At 41.7% G+C, this 18258-nt stretch overlaps 1 protein-coding gene across 4 annotated transcripts in view; it reads right to left on the bottom strand.

Moving 5' to 3' along the window:
* LOC117369307 (serine/threonine-protein phosphatase 4 regulatory subunit 1-like) overlaps nt 1–18258 on the bottom strand; it is a 151192-nt gene that overhangs the window by 95196 nt on the left and 37738 nt on the right. For 3 of the 4 annotated variants that reach the window (XM_033963709.1, XM_033963707.1, XM_033963711.1), the window contains 2 exons: nt 7622–7687; nt 4838–4996 (listed from right to left, as the gene is read on the bottom strand). In XM_033963709.1, the coding sequence (XP_033819600.1) occupies nt 4838–4996; nt 7622–7687 (225 nt within the window). The remainder of the gene's footprint in view (nt 1–4837; nt 4997–7621; nt 7688–18258) is intronic. The other variant, XM_033963710.1, reaches the window with a different exon arrangement.

The raw sequence follows: 18258 nt of genomic DNA, 5'->3' as shown, positions 1-18258 counted from the left end.
GGTCCTATATCTACTAGCTGTCGAACAATTCCTCTTAATGCGAAGGAATTGTGAAAAAGGAAGATTATTCCTTAATGCAACAGGATGACAACTTGTGTATTCCAAAATTGTATTTCTGTCAATAGGTTTGACGTGTAGATCTGTAGCAAAACAATCCTCTAGTTGTGTAACAATCACATCTAGGTAAACAATAGAGGACCGAGAAAAATTCATCGTGAATTTAATGCACTCATCACACGAATTCAACTAAGCATGGAACTGGTGTAGTTCTTGTTCCGTGCCACTCCACAGCATGAAGACATCATCTATATAACGGAACCAGTGGAAAATTTTTTCTTGAAAAGGGGAACAATCAATCCACATACATTCAAACGCTGCCATATATAAATTGGCAACTGAAGGGGCAAAAGTGGCACCCATTGCCACTCCGATTTTTTGTTTGTAAAAGGTACCGTCAAACATGAAAAAATTCTCTTTCATGGTGATTCTGGCCAAAGCCAACAAGAAATCTGTGGGTATCGCATGAGGTCTTACTCTCCTCTCAAAAATGTCCTTTAACACTTGTAACGCATCGTCTTGAGGGATGGAAGTATACAAGGAGACAACGTCCAAAGTGACTAACAAAAACGGAAAACTGCACGCCTTCACTTGTGCTAATTTATTGAGAAAGTCTGCAGTATCCTTAATGTAAGAAGGTTTTTGTTAGTCACTTTGGACGTTGTCTCCTTGTATACTTCCATCCCTCAAGACGATGCGTTACAAGTGTTAAAGGACATTTTTGAGAGGAGAGTAAGACCTCATGCGATACCCACAGATTTCTTGTTGGCTTTGGCCAGAATCACCATGAAAGATAATTTTTTCATGTTTGATGGTACCTTTTACAAACAAAAAATCGGAGTGGCAATGAGCCAAGTATTACAACCGGGATTTATTGTTGGCGAGCAATAAATCCAATGACAGTAACGATAGCGTTCAAACCTGTGTGGTGAGGTTCACAGCACAAGGCAGTATTCCTGCTAACATTCTCAAGAAGAATTGGAAGATCATCCAAACTTTACCTATCTTCCAAGATGTCCCTTTGAGAATTGCGTTTACTAAGGAAAAAAATTTAAAAGACCTTTTGAGTCCCTCGATGTACCGCACCGCCACGGTTGAAAAAACTTCGTTGTCACGGGGTTTTTTCAAGTGTGGCTCGTGCAGTATCTGTGCGGTTACTGTGCAAGGACCTACGTTTACTAATCCTGTCGACAATAAGATATATCATTTACAGCATTTCATGTCATGTAATTCTGATTTTGTTATATATGCTATCATCTGTCCATGTGCAAAGATCTACATCGGGAAAACAATACGTCCGTTCAGGACCAGGATGTGTGAGCATAGATCCAACTTGAAGCTCAAGAAAATAAGTGCCCCCATAGTCGAACATTGTCTTGATTTCGCTCATGAATTTCATCAGCTAAGATGTATGTGCATCGATAAAGAAATCAAGAATGATCGGGGAGGTGATCGTCACACGAGACTCCTGCAAAGAGAAGCCAGATGGCCATTTCAGCTTAGTTCTTTAAAACCCACGGGTTTAAATAGCAATATTGGCTGGCATTCTTTTTTCTAATATATTTGGTGACGTCATTGTGTGGTTCTTTTAAGTATGCATGCGTGGCATTCTATCGCCACCGGCGCCATTTTTTGATGTGTTTAAATTCATACTGAATGCAGTGAGTACTATTTCGTAAAAATTTTTGAGACAATTGTATTTAACATTTATTTGTTGAAATGAAATTTAGGCACTTGTCTTTTTCTGTTATTTTTCAGCTATCAAAAAGTCCCCCGATGAAGCCAATAATCTGGCGAAACGGGTCCCGTCGGGCTCTTATCAATAATTCAGATAAGTGCATTATATTTTCAATCAATACCGATTTAAATGTGAAGGTGTTAAATACACCATTAAGAAGTTTTTTTGATAATCGGTTATATGAGAGGGTTTCGAGACCAATGATAGAGAACCTGTCCTGCTGAGAAACCATTGCTGGAATTTATTATTTTTTATGGTGCAGGCTTCTGAGGTCTTTCCCTCTTGTTTAATATTTAGTCAATTGCATTTGGAACCTGTATTGTTTAATTTGTGGGCTACAGTGAAGAGGTCATATACCCATGACATGGAAATCTGTGACTATAAGACCTAAAATTAAAGATCCTGCCAATGTGCTGACTGACTACAGTAATTACTGCCCAATAGCCAACCTTCCGGTTGTAGCTAAAATTGCAGAATCTATAGTCCACTCAGCTTCAACATTTTCTAGATGAAACACATACCCTTCACCCAAATCAGACAGGCTTTAGACATTATCACAGCACTGAGACAACATTATTGGGCATTACTACCTACATCTATTACCATCTTGATCTAGCAAAACCTGTACTCCTCCTCTCTAATGACCTAAAAGCAGAATTTGACCTCATTGACCATCCAACTCTACTCCAAAGGCTTCATCAGACAGGCTTATAGGAAACTGTTAATTTGGTTCTTGTCTTATCTTACCAACATTCTTATACAGTTCAGACAAGACATATTACATCTCTACTATTCTCTATGGCAACAAGAGTTCCCCAAGGCTCCATTCCTGCACCTATCAATTTTAACATATTCCTGGGACCACTAATGCAAACCCTGGAATTCAGAGTTTACATTTATGCAGATGATATTCAGGTTCTCTGCACCCTGGATCCAGCCGACCCCATACAAATTTAGAATATAAACCGTAAACTAACAAAATAAAAAAGACTAGTTACAAAATAATAAGCTTATCCTTAATACAAGTAAATCCAAGACCCTCTTCACTAAACACCAGAGAAAATCACTTGATACCTCTGTTTTACTTTGGACCATGCCTTTCCCTTTAGTTACCATACTCAAGTTTTGTGAGTGATCCTGGACATCTCCCTCACATTCACTTCACAGATTTTTGCAGTCATTAAAAGGTCCTTCATAAGCTCCATATAATCCACTCTATCCAGTCATTGTTGCATCCCCCAGCCTTAAATATCCTCATATATTCTCTTAATATTAGTCAACTAAACTATTGAAATGCACTATATAAAGGAATTAAAGCCAAGGACAGCAAGCACTTCATAATACAGCCAGCCATCAAACTAGTCACTGGACACTGTAAATATGATCATGTAACTCCACTCCTTGCCTATCTCCTACCTAATCATCTACAAAATCTTACTTCTAGTTTTCAAGATTCACAATACAAGACATCTTTCTAGGTTTGTAACTCCCTATGTCCCTCTAGAGCAGTGGTCTCAAACTCAAACCCTTTGGAGGGCCACATTTTGGATTTGTAGGATTTGACAATTTTGCATGAAGTAAAACTCTTTACAGTTTATAAATCTTTCCTTTTGGCTAAGTCTTAATAGTAATATTGTAATTTATAGCTAAAGAGATATGATCAAGAAACTGTTTTATTTTACCGAAGGCCTCAAAATAGTACCCGACGGGCCGCATGTGGTCCCCCTCGGGCTGTGAGTTTGAGACCACTGCTCTAGAGCACTTAGATTGTCGCACCAAAACAGACCTCTAATCATCGCTTCCTTTAGAGAAACAGAACTAGACACTACACAGAGTTCAATATTTTCACTACAAGGAACCTGAATTCTGAAGTATGTTTCCCCAACATCTTAGACTTCAAACAGCCTAACAAAAATTTAAAACTGATCCAAAAATATTAATGCTTTAAAATGTTTACACCTAACTCTTCTTTCTAAAGCAAATTGATGCGAGACGAACACAGCGCTTATCCCAATTTTAATTTTCCCTTCTACCTCTGTACTATCAGATATTGTGTCTCTATCATCTTTCTCTCACTGCTGTTGTCTGCACATGTTTTCAATCCCTTTTCTTTAGTATGTAAGCCACTCAGACATGCCCATTTATGGGCGGGAAAGGATGTCCTTTAATAAACTTAGAGACATTAATAAGGCAAGCTCTAACTTTTACCATATATCAAAAGAATAATGTAGTTTTGCTCTGCATTTTAATTCAATATCCCTGTTCTTAAACTCAGCCAGCTGGCAAAAAGCATAGGCAACGACATCATTCATGCTGAACTTGACTGCATTTCAAAAGCACATGTTATGGCACTGGCTGTATTTTAGCCTAAAGGTCTGCTGCAGAGGGAGAGCTGTGTTATTTCATTACATATTGTAGAATATCAAAACACCTTGATCAGAACATTCTCAATGCATCAATTCTTCTGAATTGTTGGTAAACATGTAAAAAAAACAATACTGCAATACCAAGAATGAGAAATGGATGCAGCTCAGATGTGACAAAATCTACTCATAAGAGCCACCGACACCAAGGGCTAGATGCACTAAAGTCAGCGATCATCGCTAAATCTGTTTTCACAGCTTTAGCAACGATCACTATTATTGACCAGATTCACAACAGCTTACCATGTATTTTTCCCCTCGATCGCCCATTTTCCGATCTGGCCATGCAAATTAGCTAAAACCCCATGCAAAGTAGTCAAGTGATTGATGCACTAACATTGCTTGGCTATGCAAAAAAAAAAAAAAAAAAAACATGGGTTTTAGCTGTCAGATAAAACCGACAGGTCAGCCTGGAGGTTTTTTTTCTTCAATGGCACAGATATTTTGCATGTATTACTGACTATTTTTAGTGCATCAAGGCCCGAGAAAGGCTGTACCAACTTTTTCAGTGAAGCAGTGAGAAGAGCGTTCTCTCCCCCCCCCCACCACCACACACACACACACACACACACACACACATATCTCGCCTTTATTCTGGCATCAGAACCAAGGCCCTTACCCATCGACAGGGGTCACTGATGAGATTAATAAAGAGAGGAGAAAGTTTCATTCTGCGAATTTCACCAGACGCTGTGTACGAAACAGCCATGAAACACTCAGCACAAGCTTTTCTCATTCCCCAAACACTGTCTGTGCAAAGCTCCAAAAACTTTGGAATCTGGCAAAGGAAAAATATCAAGAATAAAAAGCTGCAAAGTCAATAAAACATGCCATCCATTAGGATTACGATTTCCTCTGCTTGATAACACAGTCCACCATTTTCATTTTATATTGATAAGCAGAACTGTGCTTATGTTTATATCTGTTTTGTTGAGAATTGTATTGCTGGAAATTATTATGAAGATTGTAAATTGTTTCCAAGAGGAAGTACTAGAGAAAGTTAATACATTTAAGTAAATTAATACATTAAGAGCATTTCTATTTTTTTCAGCACAATTAGCTTCCCCCATAATTAATAGAAATCTTAGAACATAAGCAAGAGAGGCATTAAAAAAAAAACCAACTGGACATGGACTGTGGTCCAGCTACAGTAGTATGCACAAGACATGAGTTATTACCAGGCTGGATAATACTTGTGTCCAGCCATACAAGGTTCCAAATGGAGCCACAGATTGTGGCTCTTGGCCAGTGCAATGGCTGGGCTAGTAGGGATTATAAAACATGGTAACCTGCCATACAAAGCTATAAATGAAAGTCTATGACACTACATTCCAATATGGGCTGACTTCAATTGAACTGGAAGTTCAAAAGAGCAAGAAAACAACATTAAGAACAATGACATTAAAAACAAGGCAAACCATACCATACCATTGAAACCCACACAATAACTACCCCATAATAAGCACAAATAGAACTTCATCCAAGACATAAGATAAACAAAAGAACCCCCATAACCTGACCAATAGCCTTTCTCATCCCCCCCCCACACACACTTTTCCTCAGCCCTTCCCCACCTCTCATCCCTGTCCTCCCATCCATGCATTATTTTTAGTTATGCTACTGTGTTCCTTTATAGAACAGGTCCTTACCAATCCAAATCTTAGTCTTATATACCAAGTCATCTCAACTATGGGCTCAATTTGGTTTACAAAAGTTAGCTACTAAGACAAGGAAAACAATTATTAAGGCAAAGAAGTTGTCAATTGCAATCTCTTATTTATCAGTTAGAAATTTCTGAAATAAATAAGTTTTTTCCAAAAGATTATCAGAGAAGGAAGAAATCTAATTTCTGTAGGAAGATCATTCCAAATTTTTGCAGAAGAAAAGACCAAAGAATGACAAATCTTACCAAAAGCTTTAATTCCCCTAATTGAAGGGAAGGCTAATTTAAATTTGTGAATTCCCCTAGAGGATAAAGGCTGTTGGGAATTAAATGAGAGAGTAATCAAAGGGGAAAAGATCCCATATAAGATTTTGAATGTTATACTGGCACATTTGAATTGGACTCTCCAATAAACCGGAAGCCAATGCAGGGCTTTCAACAAAGGAGTAACATGATCATATTTACTCTTACCAAATATCAATTTGGCCGCCATATTTTGAATAAGTTGCAGCCTTTTCATGTTACACTTGCTTAAGCTGATATAAAGAGAATTTACATAATCCAAATGAGCCAGTATAATTGCCTGAACCAGAACAGTAAAATGTTGCTGATGAAAGAAATGGTGAACTCTTCTCAACATCCAAAGACTGAAAAAACATTTTTTCGTTATATTATTAATTTGATTAAACAAAGCAAGAATAGAATCCAGAACAAACCCCAGAATTTTTGATGAGAACTCAATTTTCAAAGTATCACCAGCGATTAACTGCAATGAAGATGATAATCAGTCTAAATTGGGTCCGAACCAAAGAAGTTTTGCCTTGGTGGTATTTAACTTCATACACACACAGAAAGCCAAGTCCTGAATTTTTGAAATACAAGAATTAATGTTTGCTGTTAGATTTGTTAATGAGGGATTAACTTTAAGGTAATGGTTACTGCGGATGGGCAGACTAGATGGACCATTTGGCCTTTACCTGCCGTCATGTTTCTAAGATGTTATCTGCATAAGTAAAAATCGATTCTGAGGAGGATAAATTTAAATATTTTAACGTTGTCATATTAAATAATATGGGAGACAAAGGTGAACTCTATGGTACTCCACAGACAGGAGTCCAAGCTGAATAGAATTCACCCTCAGCATGTACTTGGTAAGATCGTAACTTCAAAAAACCTCCGAACCAATTTAATACTTTTTGATTTAAACCAATGTTAGCTAACAATTGAATTAAAATGCCATGATTAAGGACATCAAAAGCCGCAGATAGGTCAAATTGCAACAAAATAGCAAATCAACCATAGGCCAAAAGATTCGGAATTTTGGCTACCAATGAAATAAGAAGAGTCTCAGTACTGAAGTTAGGGCGAAATCCATGCCCCCATAATTCATTGAAGAGAGGAAACAACCAAATTCTACAGTAAATTTTCTGACTCATCTCTAGCTATGACTAGCTGAACTATTTACAAATATTTTGTTAAAGCTTTTTCAAATAAGACCCACCTAGTATTCCCTTCAGGTATATTTTGAGAAAGCATAAATTACATATATTTCTTTTTAATGCTGACATTAAGTTGGTTAAGAATCCTCAACTATGCAGACCACTGGAGTCTGGTGAACATAAAACTGAAACTACCTTTAACTTCAAGTTAAAGCTTCAATATTTTAATTTAGAAGTCATTTGAGAGAAAAATAAAACCCAAGTAGTGACTTAATTGTGTCCCTCTTTATGTTTTACATACCAGAAATTTTTCAGTGGCTTCTTGTCCAACTGCATTACAGATATCTCCAAAATTAGCTGCACAAACCTAAAGTAGAAACATGGTATCATTTATTGTTCCACACTGACTCCAAAAAAATGTGCATTCAACTAAATCTATGTGGTTGGTGGTCTTTTGAATGACAAAAAAAAATCATAAAATGAAGCTGAATCAGTGGGGATCTGCACTTCATTATTTAAAAAAATATTTTTCTGTTAATTTATTCCTTATGTATGTGAGCTTAACAGCATGAAAAACTAGCAACATTCCAGTACTTATTCACACAAGTTCGAGTGCTTTAACAAAGGAGTTCTTATAGAATTTAACTATCTTACCACTATGATATAAGCTATGCCAGTGCAAAGTTCCTCATATTGTTCTGCCCATGTAGGTAGTTCAAATGTGTTTAAATATATCAAAGTATACAGCATTAAAGAAACTGTAAAAAGGGTCATGACTCAAAGCTGATAATATATTACTCCTAAAACTAAAGAATCAGTGTTCCACATTTGTGGCTGCAGCCTGCATGGTACAATCCTCTAATGCAATAAAAACTTATTGGAACTGAACACCATATGGGACGAGCAAAGAAAACCTTTACTACTGCTGATGATGTGGTAAAGTCAGAGATCAGCCCTAATTTACTTTTGGTGAATCTTTTAAAAAAAGGCAATCCAGAAATCTAAATAGGTGAAAGAAACAGAGGATGAAGGGGATTGGACTTGATAATGGAAGATTATCCAGGTAAGAACGTAATCTTTTTTCTGTTAATACAAAGCCATGGGACCGGATAACCTACACCCCAGGGTGCTCAGGGAGTTAAGTGAAGTCCTGGCAGAACCATTATCTGGGCTTTTCAATCTTTCCCTACGCACAGGAAGAGTCCCCTTGGACTGGAAAACCGCCAACGTAATTCCACTCCACAAAAAGGGCTGCAGGACAGAGACAGCAAACTACAGATCGGTGAGTCTCACGTCTATAGTGTGTAAGCTCATGGAAACACTGATCAAACGGAATCTTGACACAATCCTAGATGAAGAAAACCTACGTGATCCCCACCAACATGGGTTCACCCGAGGTACATCCTGCCAATCTAATCTAATTAGCTTCTTTGACTGGGTTACTAGACAACTGGATGCCGGAGAGTCACTGGACGTGGTATATTTGGACTTCAGTAAAGCATTTGATAGCGTCCCACACCGAAGGTTATTGAACAAGCTGAAATAGATAGGATTAGGAGACACTCTAACTACATGGGTTGGGGATTGGCTGAACGGTAGACGTCAGAGGGTGGTGGTGAACGGTACCCCATCCGAAACGTCGGACGTGATCAGTGCAGTGCTGCAGGGCTCGGTCCTGGGACCGATTCTATTCAACTTATTCATAAGAGATATGACACAAGGACTTAAAGGAATGGTATCACTATTCACCGACGACGCCAAACTTTGCAACATAGTAGGCAAAAGCTTGTTGCCTGATAATATGACACACGACCTACTGCTGCTGGAACGATGGTCAACTACTTGGCAACTAGGCTTCAATGCTAAAAAATGCAAGATAATGCACCTGGGTAAGAGAAACCCGTGCAGAACTTATGTACTAAATGGTGAAACCTTGTTTAGGACCAAGGCAGAACGCGATCTAGGGGTAATCATTAGTGAGGACATGAAGGCTGCCAATCAAGTGGAGAAGGCTTCCTCCAGGGCAAGACAAATGATGGGTTGTATCCGTAGAGGTTTTGTCAGCAGGAGACCTGAAGTCATGATGCCATTATACAGATCCATGGTGAGGCCTCACTTGGAGTACTGTGTTCAGTTCTGGAGACCACATTACCGTAAAGACATGCTGAGGATAGAGTCAGTTCAGCGAATGGCCACCAGGATGGTCTTGGGACTCAAAGATCTCACGTGTGAAGAAAGACTAAAAAAATTGCGGCTGTACTCACTTGAGGAAAGAAGAGAACGGGGAGACATGATTGAAACATATAAGTACATCACGGGACGTATCGAGTCAGAAGATGATATCTTCTGTCTCATGGGACCCTCGACCACCAGAGGGCATCCGCTGAAAATCAGGGGAGGGAAGTTTCATAGCGATTCCAGAAAGTACTTCTTCACCGAAAGAGTGGTGGATCATTGAAACAGACTCCCACTGCAGGTGATTGAGGCCAGCAGCGTGAATGATTTTAAGAAAAAATGGGATACTCACGTGGGTTCTTTGGGGGAGTGAATTCAGGGGGACAGTTACTTGGAATGGGCAGACTTGGTGGGCTATAGCCCTTTTCTATGTTTCTATACGTAGGAGTCTGTATTATAGGTGAATATCCTCTGATCTTGAACTGTTGCAGAAGGATGTCAATCACATTTTTCAGCTTCTCCTCCTTCACCATTGGAGTATAGTGCCCTCTTCAGTTTGTACCAAAGCAATCACTATCCACTATAACAAAAGAAAGCAGAAGGAGGGGCATGGGGGAACTTCCCTGAAACAATAGTACATTTCTGTTCTGCTCTGTAACTCATGAAAAAGAACAATAGTTAGCATGAACTAATAACACAGGTGTACCAATGAACCACCCTGCCGTGTGCAACAAAAACAAGCACATATGGAGCTCAGGCACTCAACAAACTTAAGGCTTTATTAGTCATATATGATTACATGTACTTCCAAATGACAAGAGAAAAACTCCAGTTCTGGACTAAAGCTTTATCCAAGGCAGAAAGCAAGCACATTGAAACTAACACATTGGGCTGTACAGACTCCTATATGTATTAACAGAAAGAAGATTATCTAGGCAAGAACCTTCTATTCTGTTACATAAACATAGGAGTCTGTACTGTAAGCGATGTACCAAAACAGTGGCAGATACCTAGGATGAGACCAATAAGCCTGCCCGCAAAACTGAGGACCCAAAAGCAGCAATATAGAATCCTATAAAAGTACAGAGAGTAGACCAAGTAGCTGCTCTACAGATCTCTTTGGGCAGCATTGTCCTAGTCTCCTCCCAGGTAGCCGCCACACTTCTAGTCGAATGAGCTTTGAGAGAAACAGATGGCTGTTTGCCACAAGCAATGTACGTCAACAAAACAATAGATACCTTGGAAGATGGTCTGCCTCTTCTTAACTGACTGGTGAGAACAAACAGATGGTTGGAGAGATGAAAGTCATTTATGTGTTCTAAATAGTGGAGTAAAAATTTCTGTACATCCAATCTCTGCAATGTCTTATCTTGCTTGGCTGAACCCATAGCTTGAAACATGGGTAGACGGACTAGAGAGCTGCACGGGAACGGGGACGACGGGAATCCCGCGGGACCCGCGGGCATCCCGTGGGTTCCCCCTTCGGGTCACGGGGATCCCGTGGGGATGCCCCTAGGGTCGCGGGGATCCCGTGGGGACGCCCCCTAGGGTCGCGGGGTTCCTGCGGGGCTGGATGTACTCAGTTGCGTGGCTCTTCTTCTCCCTACCTTCTCTGCTTGTCGGAGGTTTGTCGGACCGGGGCTGTTGTCAGTCGGTCGGGGAAGTGCCACAAAAGTAAGGGGACCTGGCCGGCTGTGCTGCACCCGGAGCGGTAGAGAAGGAGGGGGGAGAAGGACGCTGAAAGGCCATGGGGAAGACGGGAGGGGGGGAAGGACTCTGAAAGCACTTGAAGACAGAGGAGGGAGAAGGACGCTTAAAGCACATGGGGAATACAAAGGGGTGGAGAAGGACGCTGAAAGGCCATGGGAAGGGCGGGGGGGAAGGACTCTGAAAGCACTTGTGGAAGACAGAGGGGGGGAGAAGGATGCTGAAAGCACATGGGGAAGACAAAGGGGTGGAGAAGGACGCTGAAAGGACATGGGGAAGACGGGGGGGGGTGGAGAAGGACGCTGAAAGGCCATGGGGAAGACAGAGAGGGAGAAGGACGCTGAAAGGACATGGGGAAGCAGAGGGGGGAGAAGGACACTGAAAGCACATGTGGAAGACAGAGGGGGGAGAAGGACGCTGACAGGACATGGGGAAGATGGGGGGAGAAGGACGCTGAAAGGAAATGGGGAAGAGAGAGTAGGGAGAAGACGCTGGCAGGGAAGAAGACAGATGCCAGACTATGGGGGAGTGGAAAGAAGAAGATGGGTGCCAGACCAATTTGGAAGGGGGAAGAAAGGGAGAGGCACAGTAACAGAGCAAATGGAAGATGCAGAAGGAAGAGAGACAGTGGATGGAAGGAATTGAATGAGAACATGAGGAAAGCAGAAACCAGGCAACAAAGGTAGGAAAAGAATTATATTTCTTTTTTTTTATTTTGCTTCAGGATAAAGTAGTATATTAGTTGTGTTGATAAAAATTTATAAACATTAGAGGCTCTGGTAGAAACCCGTTTGCAAAGTATGTATTCTTCCCAATTAATATTTTCAAATTAATAAAGTCTTTTTGCTTATTTGTAAATGGGTTTCTACCAAAGCCTTTAATTCAGTAGCATAATTAAATGAAATAACTTTCTGAAGTTTATAGGGACGGGCGGGGACGGAGGGGATTCCTCGCGGGGACGGGTGGGGACGGAGGGGATTCCTCGCGGGGACGGGTGGGGATGGAGGGATTCCTCACGGGGACGGGTGGAGACGGGTGGGACTTTGGCGGGGACAGGTGGGGACGGGTGGGATTTCTGTCCCCGCGCAACTCTCTAAGACGGACCTCTTGGTTGACATGAAATACTGAAACAATCTTCAGTAGAAAGGAAGGTACCGTGTGGAAGACAACTCCTGCCTCCGTGATCCTGAGGTATGATTCTCTGCATGAGTGTGCCTGTAATTCCAATATCCTTCTCACTGAGACTTGCCACCAGAAACACTGCCTTCACCGTGAGATCCTGCAAAGACGCCTCTTGAAGGGGCTTATACAGAGGCTTACATAGTTCTTTCAGCATAATGTTAAGATTGCAAATCAAAAAGGGCTGGTGTAATAGATGCCACAATCCAAGCACCCCATTCAAAAATCTAGTCACATCCAGATGAAACACCAGCAAGACCTTTCTCACTCGAGCTCGGAAGCACGAGAAGCCTGCCACCTATATTGACCCCCTGAGAAATCCCTTTCTTCTTTTCTCACTGACCTTGACTCCTGGCTCTCAGTCTCTCTCAAATCTTTGTCGCCTTCCCACATCCTTGGTGATTTTAACATTTATTTATACTATTCTATACCGGTTTATATGAGTTTATTCAGGTACTGAAGCATTTGTTCCTGTCTGTCCTGGTGGGCTCACAATCTATATAATGTATCTGGGGCAATGGGGGGATTAAGTGACTTTGTGATTAAGTCACAAAGAACAGCATAGGTTTGAACCCACAACCCCAGCGTGCTGAGGCTGTAGCTTTAACCACTGTGCCACACCCTGAGAACACTACCAACTCCTTTACCTCAAAGTTCCTTGCTCTCATATCCTCTTTCAATCTCCAGCTGTATTCTAGCACCCCTTCACACCAAAAAGGCCACTGCCTTGATCTTGTCCTCGTCTCAAACTGCTCCAGTGTCAACTTATCTACCTCAACTCTTCCCCTCTCTGACCATAATCTTATAACCTTCATGACTCATCACCCTGCCCCTCAGAAATGACCGATCCTCACCAATAATTTCAGGAATCTTCAGTCTAATGACCCATATACTCTCTCTGCCATGGTCTCTCCCCTCATCTCGAGCACTATGCTATGTAAATCTGTCAATGAAGCACTCTCTTCCTTTAATACTATTCTCTCCTCCACTCTACACACCTTGATCCTTCCATGTCATGCCCTCTAAGGTGCACCAAACCTCAGCCCTGGATGACCTCCAAGATCCGCCACTTACATTCCTGTGCCCAATCTGCAGAATGCCACTAGCTGAAATTCCACACTCAGGCTGACTTCTTACACTTCAGATTCATGCTGACCTCCTTCCAAGCTGCCCTCTCACCTGCAAAAGACTATTACACCCATTTGACCAATTCCTTTGGATCCAACCCTCGCCGACTCTGCCATGCTCAATTCTCTACTAAAAAGGTGCCCTCACCTCTGACTCCTCCGTTTTCTCCCCAGGACCATGGCTGAGTATTTCCATGATAAGGTCCACAAAATTAACCTCATGTTCTTGGCCAATCCACCTCCGCTTCTCCCTCCTTTGGCCTTCCCTGTCGACCCTCCATCGTTCCCTGCCGCCTTTTCCTCCTTCCCACAAATCACTTAAGAGGAAACTGCACATCTTCTTTCCTCCTCCAAACTCACCACCTGTTCCTCTGATCTCATTTCCACCCATCTACTGAGCACCATCTCCTCTACTGTCATCCCCTCTATCTGCCATATCCTCAACCTATTGCTCTCCACTGCAACTGTACCTGATACCTTCAAACATGCCATAGTTATGCCACTCCTGAAAAAAACATTGCTTGTCCCTACTGCTCCTCCAATTATCGCCCCATCTCTCTTCTCCAAACTACTAGAACGAGCTGTCCACCGCCGTTGTCTTGACTTCCTTTTGGTTTGAGCTATCCTTAATCCCCTTCAAATCAAAGCTTCTGCCCCCTTCACTCTACAGAAATCGCCCTTGCTAGTTTCCTTTTTTTTTTTTTTTTTAAGGTTCAATGGTATTTTATTACTTCATTTTAAAGCATGATTCTTTCTTACCTAAATTATAGATCTTTTTTTTTTGGCTTTTGTAAATTCTTTATTCTTTTTTTTAAATCTTACATCAAGTGAAATATATGTAATACATACAATTTTAAACGAACACTTGAAATATCAAACAATTACTCTTATATTGTAAAGTAAAGAAACCCCTTTTAACAGAATTGTATATCAAATTACCCTTACAATGATTTACCCTCCCCAACCCCCCTTATGTTCTATCCATGTGCTATGATATCTGATCATTAGAGAAATTAGCCAATGGTCCCCAGATTTTATTAAACTTATGAATATACCCTTGTTGTAACGCCATCACTTTTTCCATTTTGTATATATGACAAATTGAATTCCACCAAAAAGTGAAATTTAACTTAGTGTGATCTTTCCAGTTTTGAGTAATTTGCTGTATGGCGACCCCTGTCAATATTAATAAAAGTTTATTATTGTTTGCAGAAATTGGACTTTGAGTTCTCATTGCTGTTTCAAATAATATTGTATCGTATGAGAGTCCAACATGATTCTCTAACAAATTATTAATTTGGGGCCAAATTATTTTCCAATGATCTCTCCTGTCCAAATCCAAAGGATTCTACTCTTCATCCTCCTTATCTAGCTGTGGCATTTGACACCGTACATCACCACCTACTCATTGAAATGCTGTCTTTGCTTAGGTTTCAGGGCTCTGCTATTTCATGGTTTTCTTCCTATCTTTCCTATTGCACCTTTTAGCATATAAGCTCTGGAGGATCCTCCTCTGCTGCTGTTCCACTATCAGTCAGCATACCTGTATAGGCCTGGTGGGCACCTATGGGCAGAGGTTTGCTTATACCTCAAGGATCTGTCCTGGGACCTCTTCTTTTCTCCATCTACACTTCTTCTCTCGGTGCTCTAATTTCATCCCACAGATTCCAGTACCAACTCTATGCTGATGACTCGCAAATCTACTTCTCTACCCCTGAAATTAGTATGAATCTCGGCCTGCCTCTGTGACATTGTCTCACCACCATCTAAAATTAAACATGGTCAAGACTGAACTCCTTATCTTTCCTCCTAAACCCACTTTTCCCCTTACCCCGTTCTCTACAGTGGTGGATAACATTCGCATCCTCCTTGTCTCGTCGGCTCGGAACCTTGGAGTCATCTGATTCGTCGCTCTCCTTCTCCTCGCATATCTAACAGACTGCCGAAACTTGTTTCTTTCTCTATAATATTGCTAAAACCATCCTTTCCTTTCTGAGCACGCTGCCAAGACCCTCTGGAATACAGCAATGTGCTTCTTGCGGGTCTTCCGCTAAGCCATATCACTCCACTTCAATCTGTTCAAAACACTGCTGTGCACTTCGTATTCCACCAGGGTCGTTATATGCACATTACTCCTCTTCTCAGGTCGCTTCACTGGCTCCCTGTTCATCTCCACATACGATTAAAACTTCTTTTACTGATGTTCAAGTGTACTCGCTCTGCAGCTCCTCAGTATCTCTCCTGTCTTATTTATTCATTCATTCATTTATTTATTTAGCCCATCCTCCCAAAGGAGCCCAGAATGGGTTACAAGAGAACACAGTACAGACAGGACAAGATTTAAGTGAAAGTACAGAATCGGCAGACATAGCATAGTTCATATTGCAGTATTCACAGTACAGACATAACATTACATTACATTACAGATTTCTATTCTGCCATTACCTTTCGGTTCAAAGCGGATTACAAAAAGAGTTATGGAAGAAGGGTTACAAAGTTAGATCAGAGATCGTTTCCAAGAGAGGGATAAGAAGGATCAGGGGTTGGGGAAGGGAAGGTAAGAAGGGGTATTTATGGTATTAAGCTTTATTAAGGGATAACATAAAGGTAATACCGTTTTTGCATTACAGGTGCGTACATGGTTGACAGTATAGCGTTTGGGTTGCAATGGGTAGCACAGTTAAGTTTTACTGGGAATGACTTGGAATTTTTAGTAAGTTTGATAGTTATTTAAGTTATTTTTGTGGTGGTATTTGAGTTACAGTGGGAGTCCATTTGGTGTACTAGGAGATGCCTTGATACCATCAGTCAGGGGTGGAGGTGCCAGTCGTTAAGGAGCTGGGTTTGTAAAAAGGAAGGTTTTCACGGCCTTTCTGAAGTTCCATAGACTGTCTAGTGATCTAATGGATGTGGGGATGATGTGCCATAATCTGGGTATAAAATGTGAGGAGCGTTTGTGGGCTGTTTCAGTCATGAGTGAGCGGCCAGGTGGTGGGGCTAGCAGTCTCTCTTCTTGGGTTCTCAGTGATCGGTTGGGGACATAAATTTGTAGTTTTGATATCATGTAGTTTGGTGTCATCTTGTGGAAGGTCTTGAAGGCTAGAACCAAGGCTTTGAAGGAACTCCATTCAGCAGACAAGTTCCTCCTGTTGGTACCCTTCTCCTCTATTGCCATTTCCCAACTCTGTCCCTGCTATCCTGCTGCACTGCATGCCTGGAACAACCTAACTGGCTCGTTATGTCAGACTCCATCTCTGGCAGTATTCAAATCCAGACTAAAAGCCCACTTATTTAGAGCTGCGTTTAAATATTAACCCTACCAACATCCCCTCAATGGTCCTCTCCCACCTCTTCAGCCCCCTCCTATTCCCTTCTTGAGCACTAAAGTTCAGACTCCCCTTGTCCTATGTAATTCTAACTTATCAGCTCCCCCAGTAATTCCCTACATGAGCCCTCTTCAGTCCCCTCCTATTCCCTTCTTAAGCACTAAGTTCAGACTCTCCTTTGTCCTATGTGATTCCACCTCATCAGTCCCCCCTAATTCCTTACATGAGCACTTGTTCAGACTCCCCTTTTTCCTGTGTGTCTGTCATAATTATATTGTAAGCTCTTCTTAGTAGGGACTATCTCTTATACACACAGCGCTACATGTGTCTGGTAGCACTATAGAAATAATAAATTGTTTTTGTACTTTGAGAGATGCCACCTCCAGGCCTTTCTCTAGTCCGGCATGCATGAATCACCAATATCGGAGCATTGAAGGGCTCCACCTTATCCTTGATGCACCAGAGCCATCCAGGCTTTAGCATAGGCTGCAACAGTCAAAGAGTAAAAATTACTACTTCCAAATATTCTTTGCGTACTAAGGCTGAACGCTCAATAGCAATGCCATAAACCAAAGCGATCTGGGCTCTCCAGGTGGATTGGACCCTGCCTGAGTAGCTCTGTGTGAACCGGTAGCTTGATGCATCTGTCCCATTGCAGCCTTACTAGATCCACTTACCATGGCCAGTGAGACCAATCTAGAGCTACTAGGCTCAAAAGTCCCTGATGAGTCGCAATTCTGTGAATCACCCAACCCACCATGGGCCTTGGTAGAAAAACAAAAGCAGCTTCTCTTCCAGCCAGGACTGTACCAATGCGTCCAACTCTACACTTCCTGGTTAATTTCTTTGGCTGTAGAAGCAATTTATCTTCTTGTTTTTGGCTAAAACCATCAAGTCCATCGCCAGACTTCCCCAGAGGTATACAATGAGGTCGACCACTCTCTAGGACAGAGACTGTTCTTCCGGGTCTAGAGTGTACCGACTGAGAAAGTCAGCCTGCACTTTTTCCTGCTACATGGGCTGCAGAGAGTGACTGGAGATGAGCCCCCACCCACCTGAACAAAATCTGTGTTTCCAGGCATAATGGAGCATTCTTGGTGCCTCTTTGTCTGCTCACATATGCTACCACAGTGGCATTGTCCGAGAACACTGACTACCTTGCCTTCCAGATCTTTTTCCAATGCCTTTAATGCTAGCCAAATGACCTGCAGTTCCAGACAATTTATGGACTGTTTTCTCTGATGGAAAGACCATCGGCCCTGCAGCAGATGCCCAACGCTATGGGCCCCCCAGCCTATCAGGCTGGTATCGTTTGTGAGGATCACCATGATGGGATTTGGAGAACACCCCTCGACAAGACGTCTACCTAGAGTCTTAGCTAAGCCTGCCCGCTGCACATCTGGACCACCAGAGCAGGTATGACG

The sequence above is a fragment of the Geotrypetes seraphini genome, chromosome 11 (genome assembly GCF_902459505.1).
Source record: "Geotrypetes seraphini chromosome 11, aGeoSer1.1, whole genome shotgun sequence".
Lineage (NCBI taxonomy): Eukaryota > Metazoa > Chordata > Amphibia > Gymnophiona > Dermophiidae > Geotrypetes > Geotrypetes seraphini.
Note: the sequence above shows the minus strand (reverse complement) of the source record. Positions and strands in the feature narration are given on the sequence as shown.